The 23,278-nt window shown below is 47.1% G+C and overlaps 1 protein-coding gene across 2 annotated transcripts in view; it reads left to right on the top strand.

Annotated features, from left to right (window-relative positions):
• Positions 1-22,351, top strand: part of LOC117196139 (translation initiation factor IF-2-like) — a 60,588-nt gene extending 38,237 nt beyond the window's left edge. The window contains exon 2 of one of the 2 annotated variants that reach the window (XM_049705344.1): positions 21,972-22,351. In XM_049705344.1, the coding sequence (XP_049561301.1) occupies positions 21,972-22,336 (365 nt within the window). In that variant the 3' untranslated portion in view covers positions 22,337-22,351. Of the gene's footprint in view, positions 1-16,000; positions 16,516-21,971 lie in introns of those variants that run through there. The other variant, XM_049705345.1, reaches the window with a different exon arrangement.
• The last annotated feature ends 927 nt before the right edge of the window (positions 22,352-23,278 follow it).

Here is a 23,278-nt window from a genome sequence, read left to right as displayed (position 1 = left end):
CTTCTTGCACTGTTGGTGGGAATGTAAATTGATACAGCCACAACTGAGAACAGTATGGCGGTTCCTTTAAAAACTAAAACTAGAACTACCATATGACCCAGCAATCCCACTCCTGGGCATATACCCTGAGAAAACCATAATTCAAAAAGTCGTGTACCACAATGTTCATTGCAGCTCTATTTAGAATAGCCAGGACGTGGAAACAACCTAAGTGTCCGTCGACAGATGAATGGATAAAGAAGATGTGGCACATATATACAATGGAATATTACTCAGCCATAAAAAGAAATGAAATTGAGTTATTTGTAGTGAGGTGGATGGACCTAGAGTCTGTCATACAGAGTGAAGTAAGTCAGAAAGAGAAAAACACCGTATGCGAACGCATATATATGGAATCTAAAAAATATATATATATATGGTACTGATGAATCTAGTAGGGCAGGAATAAAGAGGCAGACATAAAGAATGGACTTGAGGACATGGGGTGGGAGGGGGAAGCTGGGATGAAGTGAGAGAGTGGCATGGACATATATACACTACCAAATGTAAAATAGTTGGCTGGTGGGAAGCAGCCACATAGCACAGGGAGATCGGCTCGGTGCTTTTCGACCACCTAGAGGGGTGGGGTAGGGAGGGTGGGAGGGAGGCTAAAGAGGGAGGGGATATGGGGACATGTGTATGCATATGGCTGGTGCACGCTGTTGTACAACAGAAAGTAACACAGTGTTGTGAAGCAATTATACTCCAATAAAGATCTATTAAAAAAGAAAAAGTATATATAGTACTAAGAACATCCACATTGTTCCCCTATTATTAACACTTTATCTCATTCACTTCATCATTTGCTCTCTCTCTTCCAAATATTTTTTCCTGAATTAGATGAGAGTAAGTTACATACATTAAGGCTCTTTATCTCCATATACTTCACTGTTTATTTCCTAACAATTGCACAGTTACTAACTTCAGTAAATTTAACACCATGCAATGCTTTTACCTAATCTAATCTATCATCGGTAACAGTATTCCAGTTTTGTCATTTAAATCAATAATGTCCCTTATAGAAATTTTTTTCCCTCCAGTACACAATTTAATTTAGTTGTCACGTCTCTTTCAGTCTCTTTTATTTATTTATTTATTTTGCGATACACGGGCCTCTCACTGTTGTGGCCTCTCCCGTTGTGGAGCACAGGCTCCGGACGCGCAGGCTCAGCGGCCATGGCTCACGGGCCCAGCCGCTCCGCGGCATGTGGGATCTTCCCGGACCGGGGCACGAACCCGTGTCCCCTGCATCGGCAGGCGGACTCTCAACCACTGTGCCACCAGGGAAGCCCCCAGTCTCCTTTTAATCTAGAACATTGCTATAGCTTTCCTTGAAATGTTTGAAAAATACAGCTCCCCACCCCCTTTTTAAAATAGAATATTCCTCACTTTGCTTTTGCCTAGTTTCCTCATGATGAGATGCAGGTATACATTCTTGACCAAAATACTACACAGGTAATATACCCTTCTCAGGACCACTTCTGGAGGCACGTGGTAGTCCTCTGTTCCTCCCTGGTGATGTTGATTTAGATCATATAATTTGCTGTTTTCTTCCCTCTTACAACCAATAAGTAGTCTTGGGGGAGACAGCAAGCCCCTCATCAAAGTACCTGCATTGAGCATCTTGATGATTCTTGCCTGATCCAGGCTTTGCTGTGAGTGTCCATCTCCAGCACACCCTTCACGCTGGTCAGTGAGCCCTCATCGAGAGTCTTCTCTCATCCCCAGATACTCACCACATTATTGGTTATCATTATTACTATTATTATGGACTTGTGGATTACTACCTTCCCAATGGCTTATAATGTACTAACACAATTACTGGGGCGCCACATTGTCCTAGGACAATAGCTGGGGAGACCCAGATTCGAAAAGCGCTTGAATTGTATTCCTCTGGACTACAAAATGGGGGAGGCTTATAACGGCAAAAGCTGCAAAATCACATAAGTTGTTTGTCAAGAATTAGGACTGGAGCTGGAAGAAGGAAGGGTGCTTGCCAAGCAAGGATTGGCTGGGGTCTGAAGTGGTTGTGTAGTTACCGGGGGAGACCCTGAGACCGTAAGATTGCAGCTGGCAGCTACCAGCAGATACTGGGTTGAGAACAGCTGGAGGTGTCCTTGAGTCTGACACAGTTCAGAAAATTCAAGTTCCCCGGGATGCGGGAAGGTGTCTGAAACCACATCCTCAGCGGCCACCGGCTCCATTTCTAATGCCTGAACCACAGTTACTCCATTTTGATTCTCAAATGCATTCTTTCCTTTAACGGTTAAAGTAGGTATACAATGCATGTTTAATAGGCCAAAATGACTTCCCCACACCTCAGTATGTGAACACTTCTCCCATCACTACTGTCATTATGTTGTGTGGCACTAAGAATGCAGTGCCCTGGGCTTGGAAGGAAATGCCTGGTTCAATTTTCTTTTCTTCTGTTGTTAACCTCTATTTATCATGGAACCTTGCCGAAGTGAGTCAATCTGGCTGAGCCTTACTTTCTCCACCTGAAAATAGGGCTAATAATACCTATCCTGCAGGGTTGTTGTGATTAGTAAATAAAATAACAACACAAATTCATAATCTAGTCCCAGCCACATAGCAGCTACTCAATATACCTGAGCTCCCTGCTTTCAGGTCTCTTCGAATGACAGTCTTCGATACAGTGGATCCATCCTAGCTCTACTTTTGTAGCGGGATTCTCATCCGAGAGCATTTGTTGACCCCGTGGGTCGTGTTGGAGGAGATGCCGGAGCCTGGCCCACTCTGCCTCTCTGAATGAGCTTCACTCCACAGACCAGCCAGGTGGAGACCATGTGTCCCACTGTGTGTACAGCTCGGGTCCCACACGCACCCACCCTGCTTCCACCCAGCAGCTGCGCACATGCCATTTGTGGAAGGGGGGTACAGAGGACGAGGCAGAAACAGCAGAGGGCTGGGCTGAAGGCGCCCGCCTCGCAGTGGGGTCACAGCAGAAGCCCTGCGCTCTCAGAGCTCACCCAGGGCTCTCCAGATTCACACAGTAACTGAGAAGGCAGTTCCTCTCTGGGGGCCAGTTCTGCGGTGTTGGTCTTGGGGTTAGTTCTGAAAGTTCCGCCAGGGTCTTCTCATCCAGCCTTTGCAGTGATTTTTGTCGACCCAATTCCCTGTGGAATCCCTTTCTGCTTGAATGTGCTGGAGTCATTACCACTTAAGGCCGAAACTGGCTCAGACACGTGCTCAGAGCTAAAAGTCACGTGGTACATGAGGCTATAAGCTCCGTGGGATTTATCTCCTAATGTTTCCTCTCTGCTCACTGTGGTCTCCCCATTGCCCAGAACAGCCCAGCACAACTGCCCAGGAAATATTTGTGAAACTGTTGAACAAACTGGTAACATTTCCCCTTTATTGGTTATGGGTCCCGTATTAGTTATCTGTTGCTGCATAACAAATTACCCCACATTTTTTTTTTTTTTTTTTTTTTTTTTTGCGGTACACGGGCCTCTCACTGTTGTGGCCTCTCCTGTTGCAGAGCACGGGCTCCGGACGCACAGGCTCAGCAGCCATGGCTCACGGGCCCAGCTGCTCCGCAGCATGTGGGATCTTCCTGGACCGGGGCAAGAACCCATGTCCCCTGCATCGGCAGGCAGACTCTCAACCACTGCGCCACCAGGGAAGCCCTACCCCACATTTAATGGCAGAAAACAACAAACATTTGTTGCCTCGCAGTTTCTATGGGTCAGGACTCTGGGATCGGTGTGGCTGGATGCTTCTGGGCTGGGGTCTCCCACAGGCTGCGGCCATCTCAAGGCCTGGAGGAGGGTCTCCTGCAAGCCCCCCGCCCCCCAGGCTGTTGGCAGGAGTCCTCATTCTTCACTGGGCAGGTGGCTCCAGCTGCCAGAGTGTACTCACAGCCAGGCAGACTGATTCTCCCCCATATCTTCCCTGCAAGAGGGCAGCTGGTTTTCCCCAGTGTGAGTGATTGAAGGGGGGGAGAGACAGAGAAGGAGAACCACACACATCAGAGACCAAAGCCACAATCTTTGAAGAACCTAGTCTTAGAGATGACATCTCATCTCACACCTATTAAGGTGACTATTATCAACAAACAGTAAGCAACAGGCATGGGTGAGGATGTAGAGAAATTGGAACCCTCGTGCACTGCTGGCGGGAATGTAAAATGGTTCAGCTGCCACGTAAGACTGTTTGACAATGCATCCAAAAAATGAAGCTTTGCATTACCATATGATTGAGCGATTCCACTCACAAGTATATAAACCCCAAAGAACTGAAAGTGGGACTTGTACACCCATGTTCATAGCTGCATTATTCATAATAGCCAAAAGTGGAAGCAGCCCAAGTGTTCATCCACAGATGAGTGGATAAACAAGATATGGTATATACACACAGTGGAATATTATTCAGCCTTAAAAAGGAAGGAAATTCGGACACACACTACAACGTGGACGAACCTTGAGGATATTATGCTAAGTGAAACGAGCCAGTCACAAAAGACAGATACCGTACGATTCCTCTTACAGGACGTACCTAGGATAACCAAACTCAACAGAGAAAGAAGAATGGTGGCTGCCGGGGGGGGCGGGGGGCGGGGGAACATGGAGCTGTTTAATGGGTGCTGAGTGTCAGTCTGGGATGAAGAAACTTCTGGAGGGAGACGGTGGTGATGGTTGTACAACAATGTGAATATCACTGGACCGAACCTTGCACTGAAGACAACCACTCACAGCTCCTTTGGGTCAGGAATCTGGAAACAGCTTAGCTAGGCGGTTCCTGGTCAGGGCCTCTCACAGGCTGAACTGTACACTGAGCTGTATGAAAATGGTTAAAATGGTCAATTTTATGTATATTTTACCACAGTTTAAATAAATAAATAATAAGAAAGGAATGACATCTCATCATTTCTCCCAAATTCTACTGGCTAGAAGTGAAAGACTAGATCTGGCCGACACTCAAGGAGAGAGGAATTAAGTGTCACCTCCTGAGGGAGAAGCAACAAAGAAAGGATTTGTGGGTGTATATTTAAAACCCCACACTTAGGAAAAGCTTCCATTCCCAAACAGGCGTAACTGGTAAGAAAGCAGAAAGACACACGAGCTCCGTAAAGCCTGCCTCACAAACTACTTCAGGGGGTGGGCTTCATGCACAGACTGGTCTAGAAGTCAAGGATGAGTGTTCATCCTTGGCTCATACTTAGATTATCTCTTCACACGTGTGGGACTTGACATCTAAACTGAGAAGAAAATACTGATTAGGAGATTGGTATCCAAACTCAGTGAGTTAAGATTCTTTTAGAAAGAAAATTCTATAAATCATTTTCTTCTCTATTACGTGCCACCCCTACCTCCCGAGACTGTCAGGCAAACAGGCTAACGGCCTATTCTGGCTGATACAATGTTAACACTAAGAAAAGAAACCTTTAACACAGGGAACTATACTCAGTATCTTGTAATAATCTATAATGGAAAAGAATCTATATATATATTTTAGATTTATATAAACTTTATATATATAAAGTTTTACATAAAGATTTATATACATAGGAACTTTTTTTAAACTTTTTATTTTATACTGGAGTATAGTTGATTAACAATGTTGTGTTAGTTTCAGGTGTACAACAAAGTGATTCAGTTATACATAAACATGTATCTATTCTTTTTCAAATTCTTTTTCCAATTAGGTTGTTACACAATATTGAGTAGAGTTCCCTGTGCTATACAATAGGTCCTTGTTGGTTATCTATTTTATATATAGTAGTGTGTACATGTTAGTTCCAAACTCTCCCTCCCCACCCTGGTAACCATAAGTTTGTTCTCTTAAGTCTGTGAGTCTGTTTCTGTTTTGTAAATGAGTTCATTTGTATCATTTTTTTTAGATTCCGCATATAAATGATATCATACAATATTTCTTTCTGTTTGACTTCATTCAGTATATAAAAACTTTATATATATAACTGAATCACTTTGCTGTACACCTGAAACTAACACAACATTGTAAATCAACTATATTTCAATTAAATTTTTTTTAAAAAGCAACCTTTTAAAAATAAAAAGAAAGAAAGAAAATTCTACCTTTTATGATTTCAAATCAAATGTAATTACCTAAAGGACTGCATTTGAAGTGGTACAATATTTGCAAGGACAACATTCAAAATTTGCAATCTGCGATTTTGTTGAATTGTTAGGAGTATATAAAAACATATTCTAGAGGCTTCTTAATAGATTCCCCCATGATCACCCTGGGCCTCTCAGTCATAGAATGGAATGGGGGTGATCATAGGTCAAGGTGGGGGTGGTCACAGGATGGGGCGTGGCTGGAGAGAAACACATGCCTCTGCTGATTTCTGTATTAAGGCCTTTAAAATTCTTCTCGTGGTAGAAATCAGATGGAGAACACTCACAAGGCAGCATTTCCCACTTCTTCCCAAAGGAATATGCTAACAAATGTGCTTTTAATAAGTCCTCTCAAGTAGCTTAATTTCTTCTGTATATAATGAGAATTTTATTGTTTTTGTTTCTGATTATTCATCTTTTTCTTCCTACGTTTCTTCTTCCCTTCTGATGAGCGTCCAAACCGTCTCCAACTTAAGCTGACACCGCACAGGCGCTTTTGCGATATTGTAGCTGCCTTCCTTCCTCTTCTCTTTTCTTTCCCCAGAGCGTATTACAGAAGGGTTGCAGCTATTTCTTAATTTTAAACAGTTGCTTTCTGGGGAAAAAAATCAGGAAGAGAATAAACTTAAAAAAAAAAATCAGCCCCTCTCTCTCGCTTATTATTTTATTTGTCACTTGACATGCCCGTGGTTACAGCTCCTTCAGGAGACCACAGATCTTCATCAAGAGTTACACATACATTATGGCCATTTTTAACCAAAACAGGGATTTTGATGTGCCAGGGGCTTCCTGCTATGGCCTTTCCCCAGATCCTTTTTTTTTTCTCCGAATCCCTCCCCTCCCTTTCTCCCCATTTCTCCCCCCTCCCTCTCCCTCCCTCCCTTTCTCTCCTGGAGGTAAAGGGTCCATCCTACTATTTCCATTTCTGGCGCTCACCCACAGTCTGCCCCTAAAGGCCACCCCCGCTGCTCAGTAACTACCCAATTTCTATACAAGCGCAGGCGCCTTGGGTCAGGAGGCCTCTTCCTTCTGTCTTTGCTGGGGGGGCTTCGTTTGGGGGAGATTTGCTGATGCGTATTCTGCACCCCCTAGCTAGTGGAGGAGAAGACAGGGGTTCAACTAAGCAACTGAAAATTTTAAAAGTTACTGGCCATGAACTGGGGCTCATTTGACCAGGGTTGTTTGTTCCCCGACATCACATCTTGCTCTGCATGTGAGCGTCTTGTCCTAGTCAGCTGAACCCCTCAGACTCCAAGGTCGTGTCCCCAGATTACGAAGCCTTCAATTCTTAAAAGCTGTCATTTTCGAAACAAAACTAAACAATAATTTCCAGTTTCATCGTTTGTCTTCTAACATGAGCTCAATATGAACCGTCAACAATCAGAAGCTGTACCATGCCTAAGAGAGAGTTTTGTACAAAATTCTGAAAGTGTGTGCTATTGTTTTCTGGACGGTGAAACAAACGCCAGTGCTGAGACTTGGGTCCCCAGGAAGCCAACTCCGAGCTGGAGACGAGAGTGCATTCGTGCGGGGTGCTGCCAGCACCGCACCCGGGGAAGGAAATAGGACTGGGCGGAAGTCGGGCCCTGAGGCCAGGGTGCCCTCGGAGCTGTCCCGTCTCACAGGGAGGCTTGGTCAGCCTGTCGCTGGATGTGGGCCACGCAGGGAACGGTGTGTCACCTTGGGCGAGGCTGCTTCCCACCGGCCGCCGGGGAACAGAGGTCTTCACTCCCGCAGGGGCTAGAAGCGCGCGCCACACCGCGAGCCTGAAGGTGGGTTCACCTGGCCCCGTCCTGAGGCGCTCTCTGTGCTGCACGCAGGGGCCGCCGTGCCGCGGGGCTGGTCCCCCGCTGCCAGGCGAGCTCTGGCACGGGCGGCAGGGACAGAAGGGCAGCGAAGGAAGCCGCGCTCCCCTCCCCCTCCCCCGCGTCTTCTCCATCCTTCCGGTGTCTCCCGTGGCGACTCGGTGACCCTCGGCCGCCGCCCGCCCAGGGCAGGGCAGGACTGGCTTTCCAGCTGGACTAGGGCACACCCGGCCTTGTGCCTGGATCCTCACACCCGCCCAAGTTCCAGCCACACAAATCCTTCGCCTTTCCTGGACCGAAGTCCCATCTGCTGTCCTTTTGTGAAAACCTGAAAACATGGCCCAGGGTGAGGAAGGGGTGCTCTTTCTGGAACGACACGTCCCCTGCTGTGCTCTTCCCTTCTCTGCTGTGTGCAGTTAGCCCCGTGCTGGACGCCCTCCCCGCGGGCTGGGGCGCTCAGGCTTCTGGTCCCCGCCCAGCAGGGCCCTTGCGGACGCCCCCGGTGCTGTCATGGGGGAGGGGTGATGGAAAGTACCCACCACTCTCTGACCCTCTGGAGTCGCTTGTGTGAAACTCACACACATAAGTGGAAGAACAAGGCAGAACCTCTTCAAAACCATGAGAAATCACTCTTTTACAGAAAGAGCGTGCATTCCCATTTCCCTTCAAAGTTTTCCTTTGGAGTTGAGCTTGGTAAAGACGTATATCAGAATACATTAGAGGTTCTGTGACGTGTTGATATTTACAGAATAGCATTTTACTTTATATGTTACTTGAAATTCTGGGTTTGGGGTACTGAATAATAATATACCCCTGCCATTTTAGTCTGGCTAGAATCAAATACAGCTTTATGTGTATACAGTCCGCATTCCTCTGTCCTCTACAGCTGGGGGTGGGGGTAGGAGGTCAGGAAAGGTTGGCACTGCTTTTAAGGCTGGGCCTAAGTTTAAATGGCAGATATGACTGAACCGAACCACAACTAGAGTTGAGTAAGATAATCAGAAGTTAAGAAGACATTCGGACTCAACAAAAAATGATGTGGCAGGTTAAATACAGTCCTCCGTTGGTATCTGTGACTCCTGTGGAAACCACAGTCCTCTGGACGCTCAAGTGCTTTGTATAGATGGCGTGGTACACGGTCTGTCCTCTGTATCCGCGGGTCCACGTCAGCTGTTTCAACCAACCTCGGATCCCGTTTGAATAGAATTGATACTGAACTCGCGGATATGGAGGGCCAAGTGTAGATATTGTTTATAGTACTTGTGCATTTTGGATTTATGAGAAATTTGGTTTCCCGTCATGGTTTAGTGGTAGAGATTTGTCAACCAGGTAGCAGAGCAAGTTCTGGGTTCTTTCTCTAGGTCAACCACTGACTGACTCATTTTACCTCATTTACTTTTCCCAGGGCATTTAGTTTCCTTTTTTCACCCACAGAATTTTTTTCCTCCCATTTGCACAGATTAAAATGTGGTAAAATTAGTTACGAAGACAGGAGTCGATTTTAGGAAGTCAATATTCTACTAAAGCTCAGATTTGTAGAACTGGAGAATTCTTTTTATAACTTAAAATGAACAGAAGACACTCAGTCACATTGGTGCATGAACAAGAAATCGAGGTTTTAGTTTTATTATTCGGAACAACACTAGGTCTTGCTGCAGTGACAAGTAACCTTAAAATCTCCATGACTTATAGTCCTAGCCTACGTGGCACCTCCAGTGAAGGGTGACAGGAGTTTTGCTCCACAGACCATCAGAGACTCAAGCTGACATTGGCTCCATGCTCATCACACTGCATCTCAGCACGTGGCTTCAAGGGCACCACAGCAAAGGCACGCCGTGGAGGACTCAGCTAAACCCTACTCACAGCCCAGAACTGGTCACGTGGCCCCAACCTAACAGTAAGCAACTAGGAAGGAGAGGAGGGCCAGAAGCGGTGCTCTTGTCATCTCTACCACGCTGTGGTTTTCAGATCTGTGCAGAGTGTGTCCGTGTTACCAGCAATCTGGAAACACGATTAATACAATCTTTATTTAAAAGGCATGATAGGAAGGGAATTACTGTGTTAGTTTACACGGAGTTGAGCTTTGATATAGCATTTAACATGATACACATTTTAACAAGTACCAGAATCATTAGACAGCTCAATAAAACAGAGATTCTTCGTCCCTATCCCTAGAGATTTGTGATCCAGCAAACCTGAGGTGCCGTCCAGGAATTTGGATTTTAACAAAAGCACCCCTGAGTGTTTTTCTGCAGGTGGTCTTCATAGTTTGATGAACACAAGACGATTGGTTTCTGCCTTCTGACATTGATACGTCAGGGTTTCAGCATGCATGAGAGAGAGACACACACAGAGATTCTGAGGATTAGAACACCAGGAAGCAGGTGGCTATTACTTATCTTTGATCTCTACGAGACAAAAGCCTTGGTAGAAATGGATCCCCAAACTTCAGAAGTGTGTGGAAAAAAAAAACAGCCCAAAATGAAAGAGAATAAGTAGAAAGTGCATTGTGAGAAGCTGTGGAGGATGCATGGACCAAGAGGGGGTGTAAAGGAAGAGAGGAAATGAGGATAGTGCACATCCCTGGTGGACCAATCATGTCGCTCCATGGAGGGATTAGTGTATCTGGGTCAACATATGGTCTGGCGGAAAGAGAAGGTGCCGAGACTGTTCCACAATATGGCAAAGGATTTTTATGATGGTTTTATTTAGAACCACTAAACTGCAGAACTAAGACAACGCCAAGAAGGGGCAAAGTACAGTTGAACTGATCATTATTGAAAATGTGATCGATCACTCACTAAAGAAATCACCAGAGATGTGTACACACATTACGCACATAGTTTTTGCAACATTTTTATAATGATAAACAATTGGAAATCACCTGTTTGCCAGTTGGAAATTAGTTACGAACATTTGGCTTTATCCATGGGGCTGGGATGCTGCGTAACCATTAAAATGCTTCTGGGGCGGGACTTCCCTGGTGGCGCAGTGCTTAAGAATCTGCCTGCCAATGCAGGGGACACGGGTTCGAGCCCTGGTCTGGGAAGATCCCACATGCCGCGGAGCAACTAAGCCCGTGCGCCACAACTACGGAGCCCACGTGCCACAACTACTGAAGCCTGCACGCCTAGAGCCTGTACTCCGCAACAAGAGAAGCCACCATAGCGAGAAGCCCGCGCACCGCAACAGAGAGTAGCCCCTGCTTGCCACAACTAGAGAAAGCCCGTGCACAGCAACGAAGACCCAACACAGCCAAAAACTAAATAAATATAAATAAATAAAATAAAATGCTCTGGGGCAATCAGGGAAGACTGGGTTGTATTAGCAGGCTTACAAAAATCTCCTTCCAATACTGGAATGAATAAAACAAGATACACCAAAGAAAACACCATCCAACAACAAATCTAGGAAAATTTCCCAGCCTCATACCACAGACTTCAGGAAATACAAATCTAAATACAAAACATCTGATATATCCAAAATACAAAACAATCAAGCCCAAATGGATATAAAATCTGGGAACCAACCCACAGCTCCCTTTTTGGAGTGAGCTGCACGATGTGGTGAGAAGAGGCCCGCTAAAAAGTTTTCTCACTTTGGAGGGACAGGAAATGGGGGCTTGAGTTGGCGAGAGAAAAGATCTGGAATGTTCCGCCCGGGGCCCTTCTTCCTAAGTGAAAGCCAAACATCAGCCGAAGGTCACAGTGGTGGGAGAGAGGCCAGAAATGAGCTTCCAGCAGCAGTTCTCTCTGAGGGGCCAGCAGCTCCGGACAGAGCAAGCTGGGCGGGGGGCAGTGCCTGAGGCCACCCCAGGCAAGGCGTTCACACCACTCGGCTGGGCTCTGACCACAGCTTCCAGCAGCCAGAGAGGGGAGACAAACCCAGACCTCCAGACCCACCACCATCCACGGGACAGGGCAGGCTCTATTCACCGGGCCGGGCCTCCAGACGAGGGTTTCAACAGAATCAAAAATAAGATGAATGTGAAAACAGTTCCCAGCTTTGAGGGCTCGTGGAAACACGCCCCTCCCCACTCTTCCCGGGCAGCTTGGGACCAACAGATACAAATGATGCTAATCCAAGCCCCAGCTCACTCACCCTCTACAGGGAAGACACAGACCGTGCTCAGGTTAACAGGGAGTAAAAAGACCACGTAGATACTGTTTTGGGGTGAAAAGCAGCCCATGTAGAATGGGCACTATTTCAAAATGACTAAACAAGAAGAAACCCAGCTTGGGGTCTGTGCAATAATTCTACCCCTCATCCCCTTAAAAAAAAAAAAAAAGGAAGAGGAGGAAAGGAGTGTGTTACACTCATACTGCTCACCGCACAACAAGTCAGTAAGTCAAGAGACAAGTTGCTGGGGCAAGGAATAGCGACTTTATTTGGAAAGCCAGAAGACCAAGAAGACGGTGGACTAGCGTCCCAAAGAGCCACCTTCCCTGAGTTAGAATTCGGGCTTCTCTATACGAAAAGGGAAGGGGGTATGGCTGGCTGCTGCAAACTTCTTAGTGCTGGAATCCTTTGTTTTTGCAGCTGTCCATGTAGGTCTAGTCATGATGTTCCTATAAACCAACAAGACGATTGTTTTTTTTCTGTTCTGCAGCTTTTTATCTCTGTATGAATGGGAAAGTGTTATTCCTTTAAAGGTCAGAGCCTTGAGAATGGGCTATCCTGTATGTATATTTCAGGCTACAGGCAACATACTTTTACAAAAGGTGCAGAGCCAGCATGACTAAGCACTGGCAACAGCACAGGGTTAGAGCTAAAGGAATAGATCCAGTATGGAGTCAGGTTTGCTCTTCTCTGTTTCAGGAGGTCAAAATGCATAAGAACAAGCAAAAGCTCACATTGGAAGAAAACTTCAGAAAATTGCTTCTATGCTTAAGTAAGTTAAAAAGAAACATTTGATCAAAATAACATAACGGGGCTTCCCTGGTGGCACAGTGGTTGAGAGTCCGCCTGCAGATGCAGGGGACGTGGGTTCGTGCCCTGGTCCAGGAGGATCCCACATGCCGCCAAGCAGCTGGGCCCGTGAGCCATGGCTGCTGAGCCTGCGCATCCGGAGCCTGTGCTCCGCAACGGGAGAGGCCACAACAGTGAGAGGCCCGCGTACCGCAAAAAAAACCCCACAAAAAACAAAACAAAATAAAAAACGGAAAAGACTGCGCGCCTCGCGGAGACGCAGGACTTACAGTGTATGCGGTGGCTGAAGACTCCGCCATGCATTCAGCCATGCATGTGGCTCCTCCACATACCCCCCACTCCAGGTTCATCAGTGAATAGGATTGCCCTGCTGATCGCTATGGGTTGGGGAGAGCATGTGACACAGGTTGAGGCAATGAGGCTGAAAGAACCTGCTTACATTCCACAGCAGGGGGACATAAAGAAGGGACTGTGCAGCCTTGGTTGCCACTGGCAGCCATCTTGTGACCATGAGGAGAATGACCTTGTAGATGAGGTCAGTAAACAGCAGAGGAGACAGATAGAAAGACCCTGGGATCTTGATGACATCTATGAGCTCATCCTAGCTCTGAGCTTTCTGTTGTTTACGTGTTTATGCCAACTGAAGTCATGGTTTCCTAACTCAAATACTTTTTTTTCTATATGCTTCCATATTGCTTGCATTTCTTTTACATTCAGTGGTTATTCTTTCTGTAATTAGGGGAAAAGCTGTTTATATTTTGACAAGTTAATACATATGGAAACAAAGATACTGAAAACTCTTTAAGATGTATTATTTAAAGATGTAAATTTAAAAAGTAGGTTACAAAGTTTTCGATTGAGATGATCCAATTTTATTTTTAGAGGTATACATAATGTTATATATGCATAGAAAAAATCTAAAGGAATGCATACTGAAAAAATTGCAATTATTTTTGAGTAGTTGGATTATATGTGACTTTTTTCTTTTTGTCAGGTTCCTTCCATCCTTCCTTCCTTTCCTTTTTTCTTTATTCATTTTCTGTTTTTCTTTTCTACCAATGAACATGGAATGGCTTACATAAAGGTACATAAAGGTTTAAAAGATAAATAAAATTTTAAATAAAAAGTGAAGCACTTTGATTTGGCCAACAAATAGTCTTAGTTTTATATCCTCTCAGATTTGAGTTTATAATATTTTGCAACTACTAAAACGAAAGGGGGGGAAAAAACTGGAGACGCCTCCTCTTCTCCCAACCCCAGCATTAAACACAAGCAGACTCCACTCTCTTGTTGGACGCAGGTATTGCTGGCTCCCCTCCACCTTCACAGCTCTTCCGAGTGGACACTGAAAACGTTTCCTCTCTCTTCTCATGGGGGTGAGCCTTCCCAACACTGGTGGTTTTAGGGTCTTAGCTGATATCAGTTTGCCCTGTGGGGGTTCAGCTTCAGATCTACAGTAAATCCAGTGTCTGGTCATAGGATCAGCAATTAAAGCAAGAGATGGCTTTCCATGCCCTGCAAACAAATGTCTGATCCAAAATTGCAATGAGAAATTGTCTTTAGCATCTTCCTCTCTTCATTTTAGTATTACTCCTCATTTTTTCCCTTATTCTCATTCTCTATGGCAGGTGAAACCGTGCGTAATCACTAGTTAAATCCATTTCAACTGTAAGATAATCACAGTTGTTTTAATTGTTGCTACAAAGACTTGGGTCCTCCAAGCAGCACGTCTGAACAGTAAGAGGTTTGCCTGAGCTGTTTTCTAGGAACTTGGCGTCAGCTGTGTCTAGTGGGAGCTGGGCTGGTTAACACCGGATGGGACCACTGACCTTCCACCTGGGCACGTGAGAGCATCTGCTCTGCCCCCTTCTGAGGCCAGTAGTGGAGCTACGCCTGTGCAGAAAGGCCGCTGTCACAGCTGTTTCCAATCACCTTTCCCTGCACTCCCCAAGCCTCAGACCGCCCTGCCCTGCTTCTTTACTCTTCCTCCCACAAGCATCCCAGCCCCTTGCCCTCGGGGGCGGGGGAGGAGCGATTTGAGACTTGTCTGCCTTATGAATAGCTCTCTCTTTGCTGCACACCTCGGGGTCTCAGCGTTCCGGTGTGCTGCACCACGGGCAAATGAACCTGGTTTGGTGACACGGGTATTTGATAGACATTAAATCATTTCACTCTCATAAAACCTCTGTAAGGTTGGTATCATTAAAACTATTTACAGATAAGTCTTGAAGCAGAGTTTCACAGGCAGTACTGGTATTGGGGACTGGATAATTCTTTGTCGTGGGCTGTCCTGTGCCTTGTAGGATGTTGAGTAGCATCCCTGGCCTCAACCCACCAGATGTCAGTAGCATCCCACTCTCCTCCCACCCAGTTGGGACAACCAAAACTGTCTCCAGACATTGCCAAGTATTCCCTGTGGGGCAAAGTCACCCTCAGTTGAGCATCACTGCCTTGGGGGTTAACGTACCCAAGTCTCATTGTAGAGGAGGAGTTTGATTTTGAATTCCAGTCTGAACCAAAGCTTATGCTTGTAGCCATGATGTGCTGCATTGTTTTTCCCACTTTCACCGCTGGCATTGCTCGCCCCGCCCCCAAGTACATCGTGCTCTTCTCCCTGCCATAATCTGGAATTTTCTTCCTTTCCCCATCTGGCTGCGGCAGTTGTCACTAATGAAGAGATAACTGGACAGAGCTGTCCTACAGCAGCCTCACCTCCACATCTTAAAGTTCTTGTCAACCTCTGATCAGAGCCTCCACGCCCACTGTCTTCACCCAGACCGGGCTCTGGAGGGTCAGGACCGCAGCTGCCTATGTACTGTGGTTTGCCTAGTGCCCAGGGTATGGAAGAGATGCCCATACTTGTTGGATCTAATTAAACTGAAGCCCATTGTGCTTTCTTCTTTACCTTATGAGAGAGATCTATTCCGTCAACCCTTCTTTCTTTCCCCTTAGTTATTCCGTGGACAGTTATTTACCAAATAATTACCACATGCTGTATAGTCCTCTCAGAGACCAAGGATGCAAGTGATTCTTTCCACTTTAATGGGGCTGGTGGTGGAAAATAGGCAGTTGTTACAATAGTATAGAGCACTCTATATATGAAGAGGCGTTTTTTTTTCTCTCCAGATTAGATTCCACTTGAATCGCCTTCTACCAAGGGTTCTGGACTCTCACATCTCCTCATATCTTACACACTTGCCTTGCAAACCACCGGACGGAGGCTGTTAGGTGTTAACCTTACCTTGGGTACCACCGAAACGGAGAAACGGAGTCTCCACCTTCGATGGGGCTGGCAAGCTCCTCACCTCTGGAGCAGGAGACGCCCTCACATTCCGCCTGACCGGAAGCCGTCGTCCCGTCCCGCCCACTCGCTCAGCTGCGCGTGCGCACACCTGGTTTCCTTCCCACCGAGTCAGAGGCCGCGACGTCCCTGTGTGCCTCACGGGAGCCCGTGTCTGCGGGCTCCGCTCTCTCCCTGGGCCACCGCCTCGTCAACTGCACGCGAATAGGCTCACGTCTCCGAAGTAAAGCAACACCTGTGCACACGCCTTGTTTCTCTCCAGATAGCAGGCCAGCTTCCCTTTCGGTTGCCAGCTGCCGGAAAGCGTCGTGTTCCCTGCCTACCGGGTCCCTGGCCACGAGGGCCCGCCGCCCTGCGCTGCTGAGGCTGGGGCTGGAACCGCCGGTCCACGGTCCGCGGGGCGGGCAACGCTGTCCTGCCGTCCGGAGCGCTCAGTGCCACTGGCGTTCCACCAAGGTAACGCTCCCCATCTTTCTAGAAGAGGAACTCCAGCGTTTTCACTTCTTGGGATTTTTAAAAATTACAGCCAGTCTATCCAGAACACATTAAACGATGCACAAATTGATGAGGAAAAAGTGAGCATTCTCGCTCGCCCGGTGTGAAGCATTCCGCGTGAGGAAGCTTCCGCGCTGTCTCCGGCCGCAGAAACACACGCGGTGAGAGGGTGCCTCCTCCTCCCTCCCTCCCTTTGTCAGCTTCCTTTCATTGGAGGTAAATGTTTTGTTCCTCTGAGTTGTTAGGGGGGAGCACGTCCTCCCCCTCGCGATGGATGGTTCAGTCCCTGCGAGGGGTGTGAACCTTCTCTACTCTCTTTCCCGTGGCTTCTCTGCCCACGTGACCTGCCTGATAGAATGAAGAGACTTCAGCGGGTCCTTGCGCATCTTCTCCCCCTTCGCTCGTGGGGAGGGGTCTGCGCTGGGGCAGCACTGCTCTGGCCGGTCACGTGTTGTAGGATTCGCATATCCAGTATTAGGAGGACATTCTTCTCTCACGCTAGACCACGTCTGCCACCAGACCTGCTGGTCCAGCCAAAGGAGGTGTTTGGCGCCCTTCTGCCTTACTTTTTGTCATATATCTCAGTCTGCTCAGAATTCAAGTCAGAAAGGGGGTGAGATAACATTTATTCAGACATATGTTAATGAAAACTTAATAGTCAATCTATGAAAGAAAAGGAAACTTTTATTTGAGACAAATTGGAGGATTATAACTGGGGAACAGCCCCTCAGAAACCTCCAAGAGCTGTTCTGTCTGTTAGAAGTCGAAACACAGTTACATAAAATTTTTGAGACATTAGATGACGTATTATTGACAGTTCACACAATCCAGATCTGTAAGTACAAAGTATTGGGTCATCCTGACAAGATCAGGAAGGAATGTTATCTTTAGGGAGTTGTCTTGTTGGTGCGAGCAGGTATTTCTGCCAGCGGGGGAGTTTTTTTCGATGCATAAGGCAGATACAAAATGCACAGCGGGGGGAGAGAGGAGGCCACAGGGCAGAGAAAAATTGTTTTATGTTTAAATTTTTCTTGCTATAGAATGTGAACTTTATTTTACACATTTCTACATTTAATGAATTGTCCTTTTTTATCCGTGAGGGTAGCCCTTTGTATATTGGGTATAATTCTATTAGGTATAATTCTATCTCATGTACCTCAGAGTATATTATTTGTCATGACTTTGTTAATGGTTTTTCTCCCTTTACATAAGTGTCTGATTGCTGTGTCGTCAAATATGTTGGCCCTTTCTTTTTTGGCCTCTCCCACACAAAAGTTACACATTCTCCTAAATTTTCTTTTAGCATTTCAGTGTTTATATTTTGATCTTTAATATATCTGAAGCTTACTTTTGCACATAGTTTGAAGTAGGGGGTCCAGTTTTTTAGTTTTTCCAGATGAATAGTCAATTATGCCAGCACTGTTTATTTTAAAAACCAACCTTTCCTTTTTTTTTTTTTTTTTTAAATAATTTATTTTTGGCTGCATTGGGTCTTTGTTGCTTGGCTTGGTCTTTCTCCAGTTGTGGTGAGCGGGGCTACTCTTCGTTGGGGTACGCGGGCTTCTCACCGCGGTGTCCTCTCTTGTTGCGGAGTACGGGCTCTAGGTGCACGGGCTGCAGTAGTTGTGGCACACAGGCTCAGTAGTTGTGGCTCGCGGGCTCAGTAGTTGTGGCTCGCGGGCTCTAGAGCGCGGGCTGCAGTAGTTGTGGCGCATGGGCTTAGTTGCTCCGCGGCATGTGGGATCTTCCCGGACCAGGGCTCGAACCCGTGTCCCCTGCATTGGCAGGCAGATTCTCAACCACTGCGCTACCAGGGAAGCCCCCAACCTTTCTTTTATCAAAGATCTTTTTCTAATACCCAAGAGGAGCCTCAAATTTGAGATACTAATTAACTGTTCCTGCTCCTACATTCTTCAGTTAATCAGAGGTACCTCCACCTTCATGTTTGTCTTTCATGTTTGCACCATCACCTGACTACTAGCAATGTCCCAAATAACTTTAAAAAACTTAAAGCAGTTAAGTGTTTAATATAGAAAAATTAGAAAATATAAATAAGCAAGAGGAAGAAGTTGAAAACATTCATTATCCCCAAACTCAGAGATGACCTTGTGGTGTATATCGTTGTAGACGTCCCCCCCTTTTTTCAACAGGAGTCCAGGGAGGATGGCTTTACGCCTGTTATCTTCCTTTTACTCCTCCAAATCCACCCTCTGCCACTGTGCTCTCAAGTCTCTGTCCCAGGAGCCCCCTTGTATGAACAACATCAAGTTCCCTTACTGTCAGGCTTCCTGTTGGATTTGGCCAGTGGGGACTCAAGCAGATGACTGGCGGGAGGGGGGAGGGAATGAGGTCAGAGAAGTGGATTCCTAACTCCCCAGATTCGTTGTTGTGTCCCAAGTGCTCCTCCGGGAAACCTTTCTGCGTGACTCTCTCCATCTGGGTCCCCAGGACTCCCTCCCACTCATCCCTTTGGGTTTGGGGCGGTAACATCACTGTCCTAAGTGCTCCTCCTGAACCCGTAACTTTATAACTGTCCCTTCATTAAACCCTCCTCAAATCATCCTAGGTCATACCATCCGTTTCCTGGCTGCTACAAGGGGGGCAATTTTAAAAAACGGGTAACACAAGTAATACCTGAATATATTTGTGCTGTAAGAAAAAAAAAAACTGAACAATACCCATGAAGTGAAAACATCTATCTTAACTTTCAGTCTCCTAATTGGAATCCTCGCCTCAGAGGTAACTGTTGTTTTCAATTTGGTGAATATCTTTCCAGATTTTTATTTCTTGCATTTACTTACGCATAAGAATATATGGACAAATACAGATTCTCATGCATAGATTTGGGGTGTGTGAGTATATGTGTGTTTACATAAGTGATATCATACTGTATATATTGTTCCATATTTTGCTATTTAAAATTGATATATGAGAATTTTTCTGCTTCAGAGCAATATAAACTGTAACACATTTAAAAAAACCTGCTGCCTAGTATTTTGTAGTGTGGAGATGCAACTGTTTATTTAACCCCTCCCCTATTGACTGACATTCTGGGTATTTCCAATTTTCCACTCTTATAAACAACATAACTAAAAATCTGTATACACCCCTTTTAATGTGCATGGACCATTAGTTTCCTAAGACAGATGCTGCGAATTCAAACCCTGGAGAAGCTTCGGCACATTTGCGGGTATTGTTCTAATGTACACCATGGAAGTGTCTCCCCCTTGTCCTGCGTGTAGATACACATGTATATATGATGGACGCCCTGGAAGACTAGCCGCAAGGCAGTCTTTTCAAAAAGAGGGACTTTTAGTTACGAGTTGCAAGAACCTGGACCTCTGCCTCGGGTCCTCTGATTCACTGTAAGGCAGGCGCTCACTTCGGCTCACCGTCTCAAGGGGTGCAGGATCCGTCACCGTCTTCACAGCCAGTTCACTTCTCTGTCAGGTCCCCTCTGCCTGGCAGCGTAGGCAAAGTCGTAGTGGGCGCCTGGGCGCTTTCTTCGAAGCAAGGAGGAAGAGCAGGGGCCCCCCGGCTCCCCCAGCACGTCTGTGGTTTCTCGGCTTGCTCCTGGGCTCCGAGCGGGGAGCTGGACCCTGTGTAGGGTGAACACAGGTCCGTCTGTGCGGCTTCCCTGGGACAGTCCTGGTTGGTGCCTGCGGGCCCAGCATCACTGTCCGTAGCACTCTCTCTCACTTTCCCAAGTGTCCCAGGTTGGCTGTTGATCTATAGGGTCACCGTCCCCGCCCCCAACCCCAGAATCTCATTTCCCTGTTTCCTTTCTATCTCACCTCTCTCCCCTCCTCCAACCTAGAGAATGTGTGTCTCATCTCAGCTTGGAAACCCTGACTTGCACCATCACCTCATATTCTTTCCAGTCTAGTGTTTTTGGTGTAAAACTGATGCCGTGACTCTTTCAAGGCCAGGCTCTTGATACTGAAAAGCCAAGATGTATGAACCTCCAAAAAGCATTTCCTCTGCTTCTCTGATGTACTAACCCTTCCCTGGGATGTCTGACGGTCGCCTCACAGTGGACTCTGACTGGTAAAGGGCATTGGGTAAAAATAAACTATGGTAATGAGAAACACATGGTATAGGAATCTAGACACATACCCACCCTTGCGTCATTCCCCTTGTGTCCCCTTGTGACACCCTCCCTTGTGTCACTCCCCCCGAACCCCTAGAGGAAGCTGACTGCTCTCAGAGCTGTTCTCTGCTACCCCCTCCCCAGGAAGTAACCTGTGTGAAGCTGGCTTCCCTGGGGAGTCAGTTCCACTGCAGGGACTTGGGTGGGGCACTGGGCCAGGACCGTCTAGGATGACTTCAGCCAGCAGCTGGCCAGATGCCAGATCATTAGCGTCCCACAAAGGCCCAGGAGTTGGACACTCCTGGAAAGAGGGAGACTACACTGAGTGAGATCACCCTGAATTAATTGGAAGGAAGTTTCTGCTACCTAGTGCAATGGGCACAAAACATTAAAAAATAAGTAGACTTAGGGGAAAATAAAGCCAGTTACATTTTTTGCGTATCCGAGCTGTGACCTGAGATTCACCCCGCTGCATGTCGGGATTCATGTGGGATTGACATAGTCATAATAATAGTAGTATTTATCGATGGCATACTATGTACCAAGCTCTGTCCTAAGGGCTTTACCTGTGATGTTGTAGATACGATTCACCCCATTTTACAGAAGGCAGTTGAGTCACATAGGAGATTAAAGGATTGTCCAAGGTCAAGGGACACATTGGCCTTACAGACTGATGACAAACCCTGGAATGGAATTTGGGACGGGTCACCCCAGCACGTGAGAAAACTGGTGTGCGGAGATGAGGCGAACTTCTCAGAAGTTTGTTGACTTAGAGTATTAGTGGACCAGGGTGAGCATGCTTTTGAAAAAAGTGCTATTGTTTCTGAGTCTATGCAGTATGGTCGGCAAAAAGAAATTTAGAGGTGAGAAAAGGAGCACAATAAGGCTATTCTGTGAATTCCTAAGTGAACTGAACTTTGTCCCAGAAAGGGATGAGTTTTGTATCTTGTAGCTCATAGTTCCACCTCCAGGACCCCAGCTCCGACCACCCAGGTAGAGGACCCCAGACTGCAAGCACACTGGCCCCCTTTAACCTGCCATGAAGCCACTGCAGACAAGCTGCGCTTTGAAGGACGATCCCAGTTTCCAACACCAGAAGGGAAAAGCATTCCCCATCCTAAAGGGGATGAGGTTTTTCTTTTTGTTTTGAGACAACCTCTAAAAGTTTCCAGAAGAACAAATGCCTTCTCTGCTTCTCTTGATTTTGTCAGCGGCAAACGGAACATCGGGCGGTGGACTGTCATACAGAAACAAAGGTGGGTGTGGGGACTTCTGCAAACTGGAAGGAACCCCGAAGACTGCAGGGGTCCAGGCTCAGCCCCCTCTCCCTGTCCTGCCACAGCCAAGGCCCAGAAGGAGGGGGAGGGGAGAAGGCACTGCTGGGCATCAGGCTGAGGAATCCACCTGCATCAGTGCTCCCCTTAAGGAAAGGCAGTCACTCGCAGCTCCACATTCCAAACTCGCCAGTAGTAACTCCCAGGTAAGTGAGGAGACCTGGCCGGGAGGCCGTGGATCTGGGGGTGACGTGGGACGGCAGCCTTGGGAGCCTCCACGCAGCGTGGCTCGGGAGCGGTGAAAGGGAGAGAGTCCCAAAGGATGCTGGAGCAGCTGAGCCTTTCCCTGTGTGGCTGAGGGCAGTGTGCCTGCAGCCGGGAGGGCCAGAGGCCAGCGAGAGGGTGCTGCGGCCCAGCCTGGAGGACTGGGGATGCCTCGGATGAGGCTCCGGGGGGATCAGGCTTCTCCTACCGTGGATTGCAAGTCCCACCCATCCCCAATTCCCAGAATTGAGATGCAGCCCCAGGAGGGGCGGGCGTACATGAACTGTTGAGAAATCATGATCTGAATTGGCTAAGACCTCATTTCTACCACCCTACGGAATGAGGAGTGGTGGTCAGTGGCGACTGTTGGAGACAAAAACATCATTGCTATAAAATTTTACGTTTCCTGTACACCTGACTTTAAGGCCTGAGTAACTGCTACCCACTCTGTTTTAGGAAGTGTACTAGAACAGACCCTTTCCTACAACGAAAGGAGCCCTGTTACTCTTGAAGAAGCAGGGATGTCACCGTTCCCTCGCAGGTGATGAAAAGTGCTCTGGCTTAGTGATGTTGGGTGCATCTGGGCGAGTGGCGTTTGTCTTGATTTAGAGTGTGAGGGTGGAGGGGCTTGGCTGTGGGAATGAAGTTGGTGCAAGTTCCTGTGGAAAAGGGTTTTTATTAGCGTTTTGATTGCTGTTTGCAGGCAAGAAACAAAATAAAATACAGAAGTGTCTGCTTTGAGAGAGACTCTGGGAGAGCGGTAGGGACGTGCAGTGTTGCAGTGGCTCAGGCGACAGTGCAAGGGTGGGTCCCAGCCCCTCCCCGGTCCCTTGGGGTGTTGTGTTGAAGGGCAGCCAGCAGGGATACTGGTGACCTCGCGCAAGGGCAGCAGATGGGCTCCTCTGGGCAGCGTGGTGGGCAGTAGGTATCAGACAGGAGCGAGGGGCTGGGAAGGAGGGGCACATCAGCAGGCAGACTCG

This window comes from Orcinus orca, chromosome 2 (assembly GCF_937001465.1).
Source record: "Orcinus orca chromosome 2, mOrcOrc1.1, whole genome shotgun sequence".
NCBI lineage: Eukaryota > Metazoa > Chordata > Mammalia > Artiodactyla > Delphinidae > Orcinus > Orcinus orca.
Note: the sequence above shows the minus strand (reverse complement) of the source record. Positions and strands in the feature narration are given on the sequence as shown.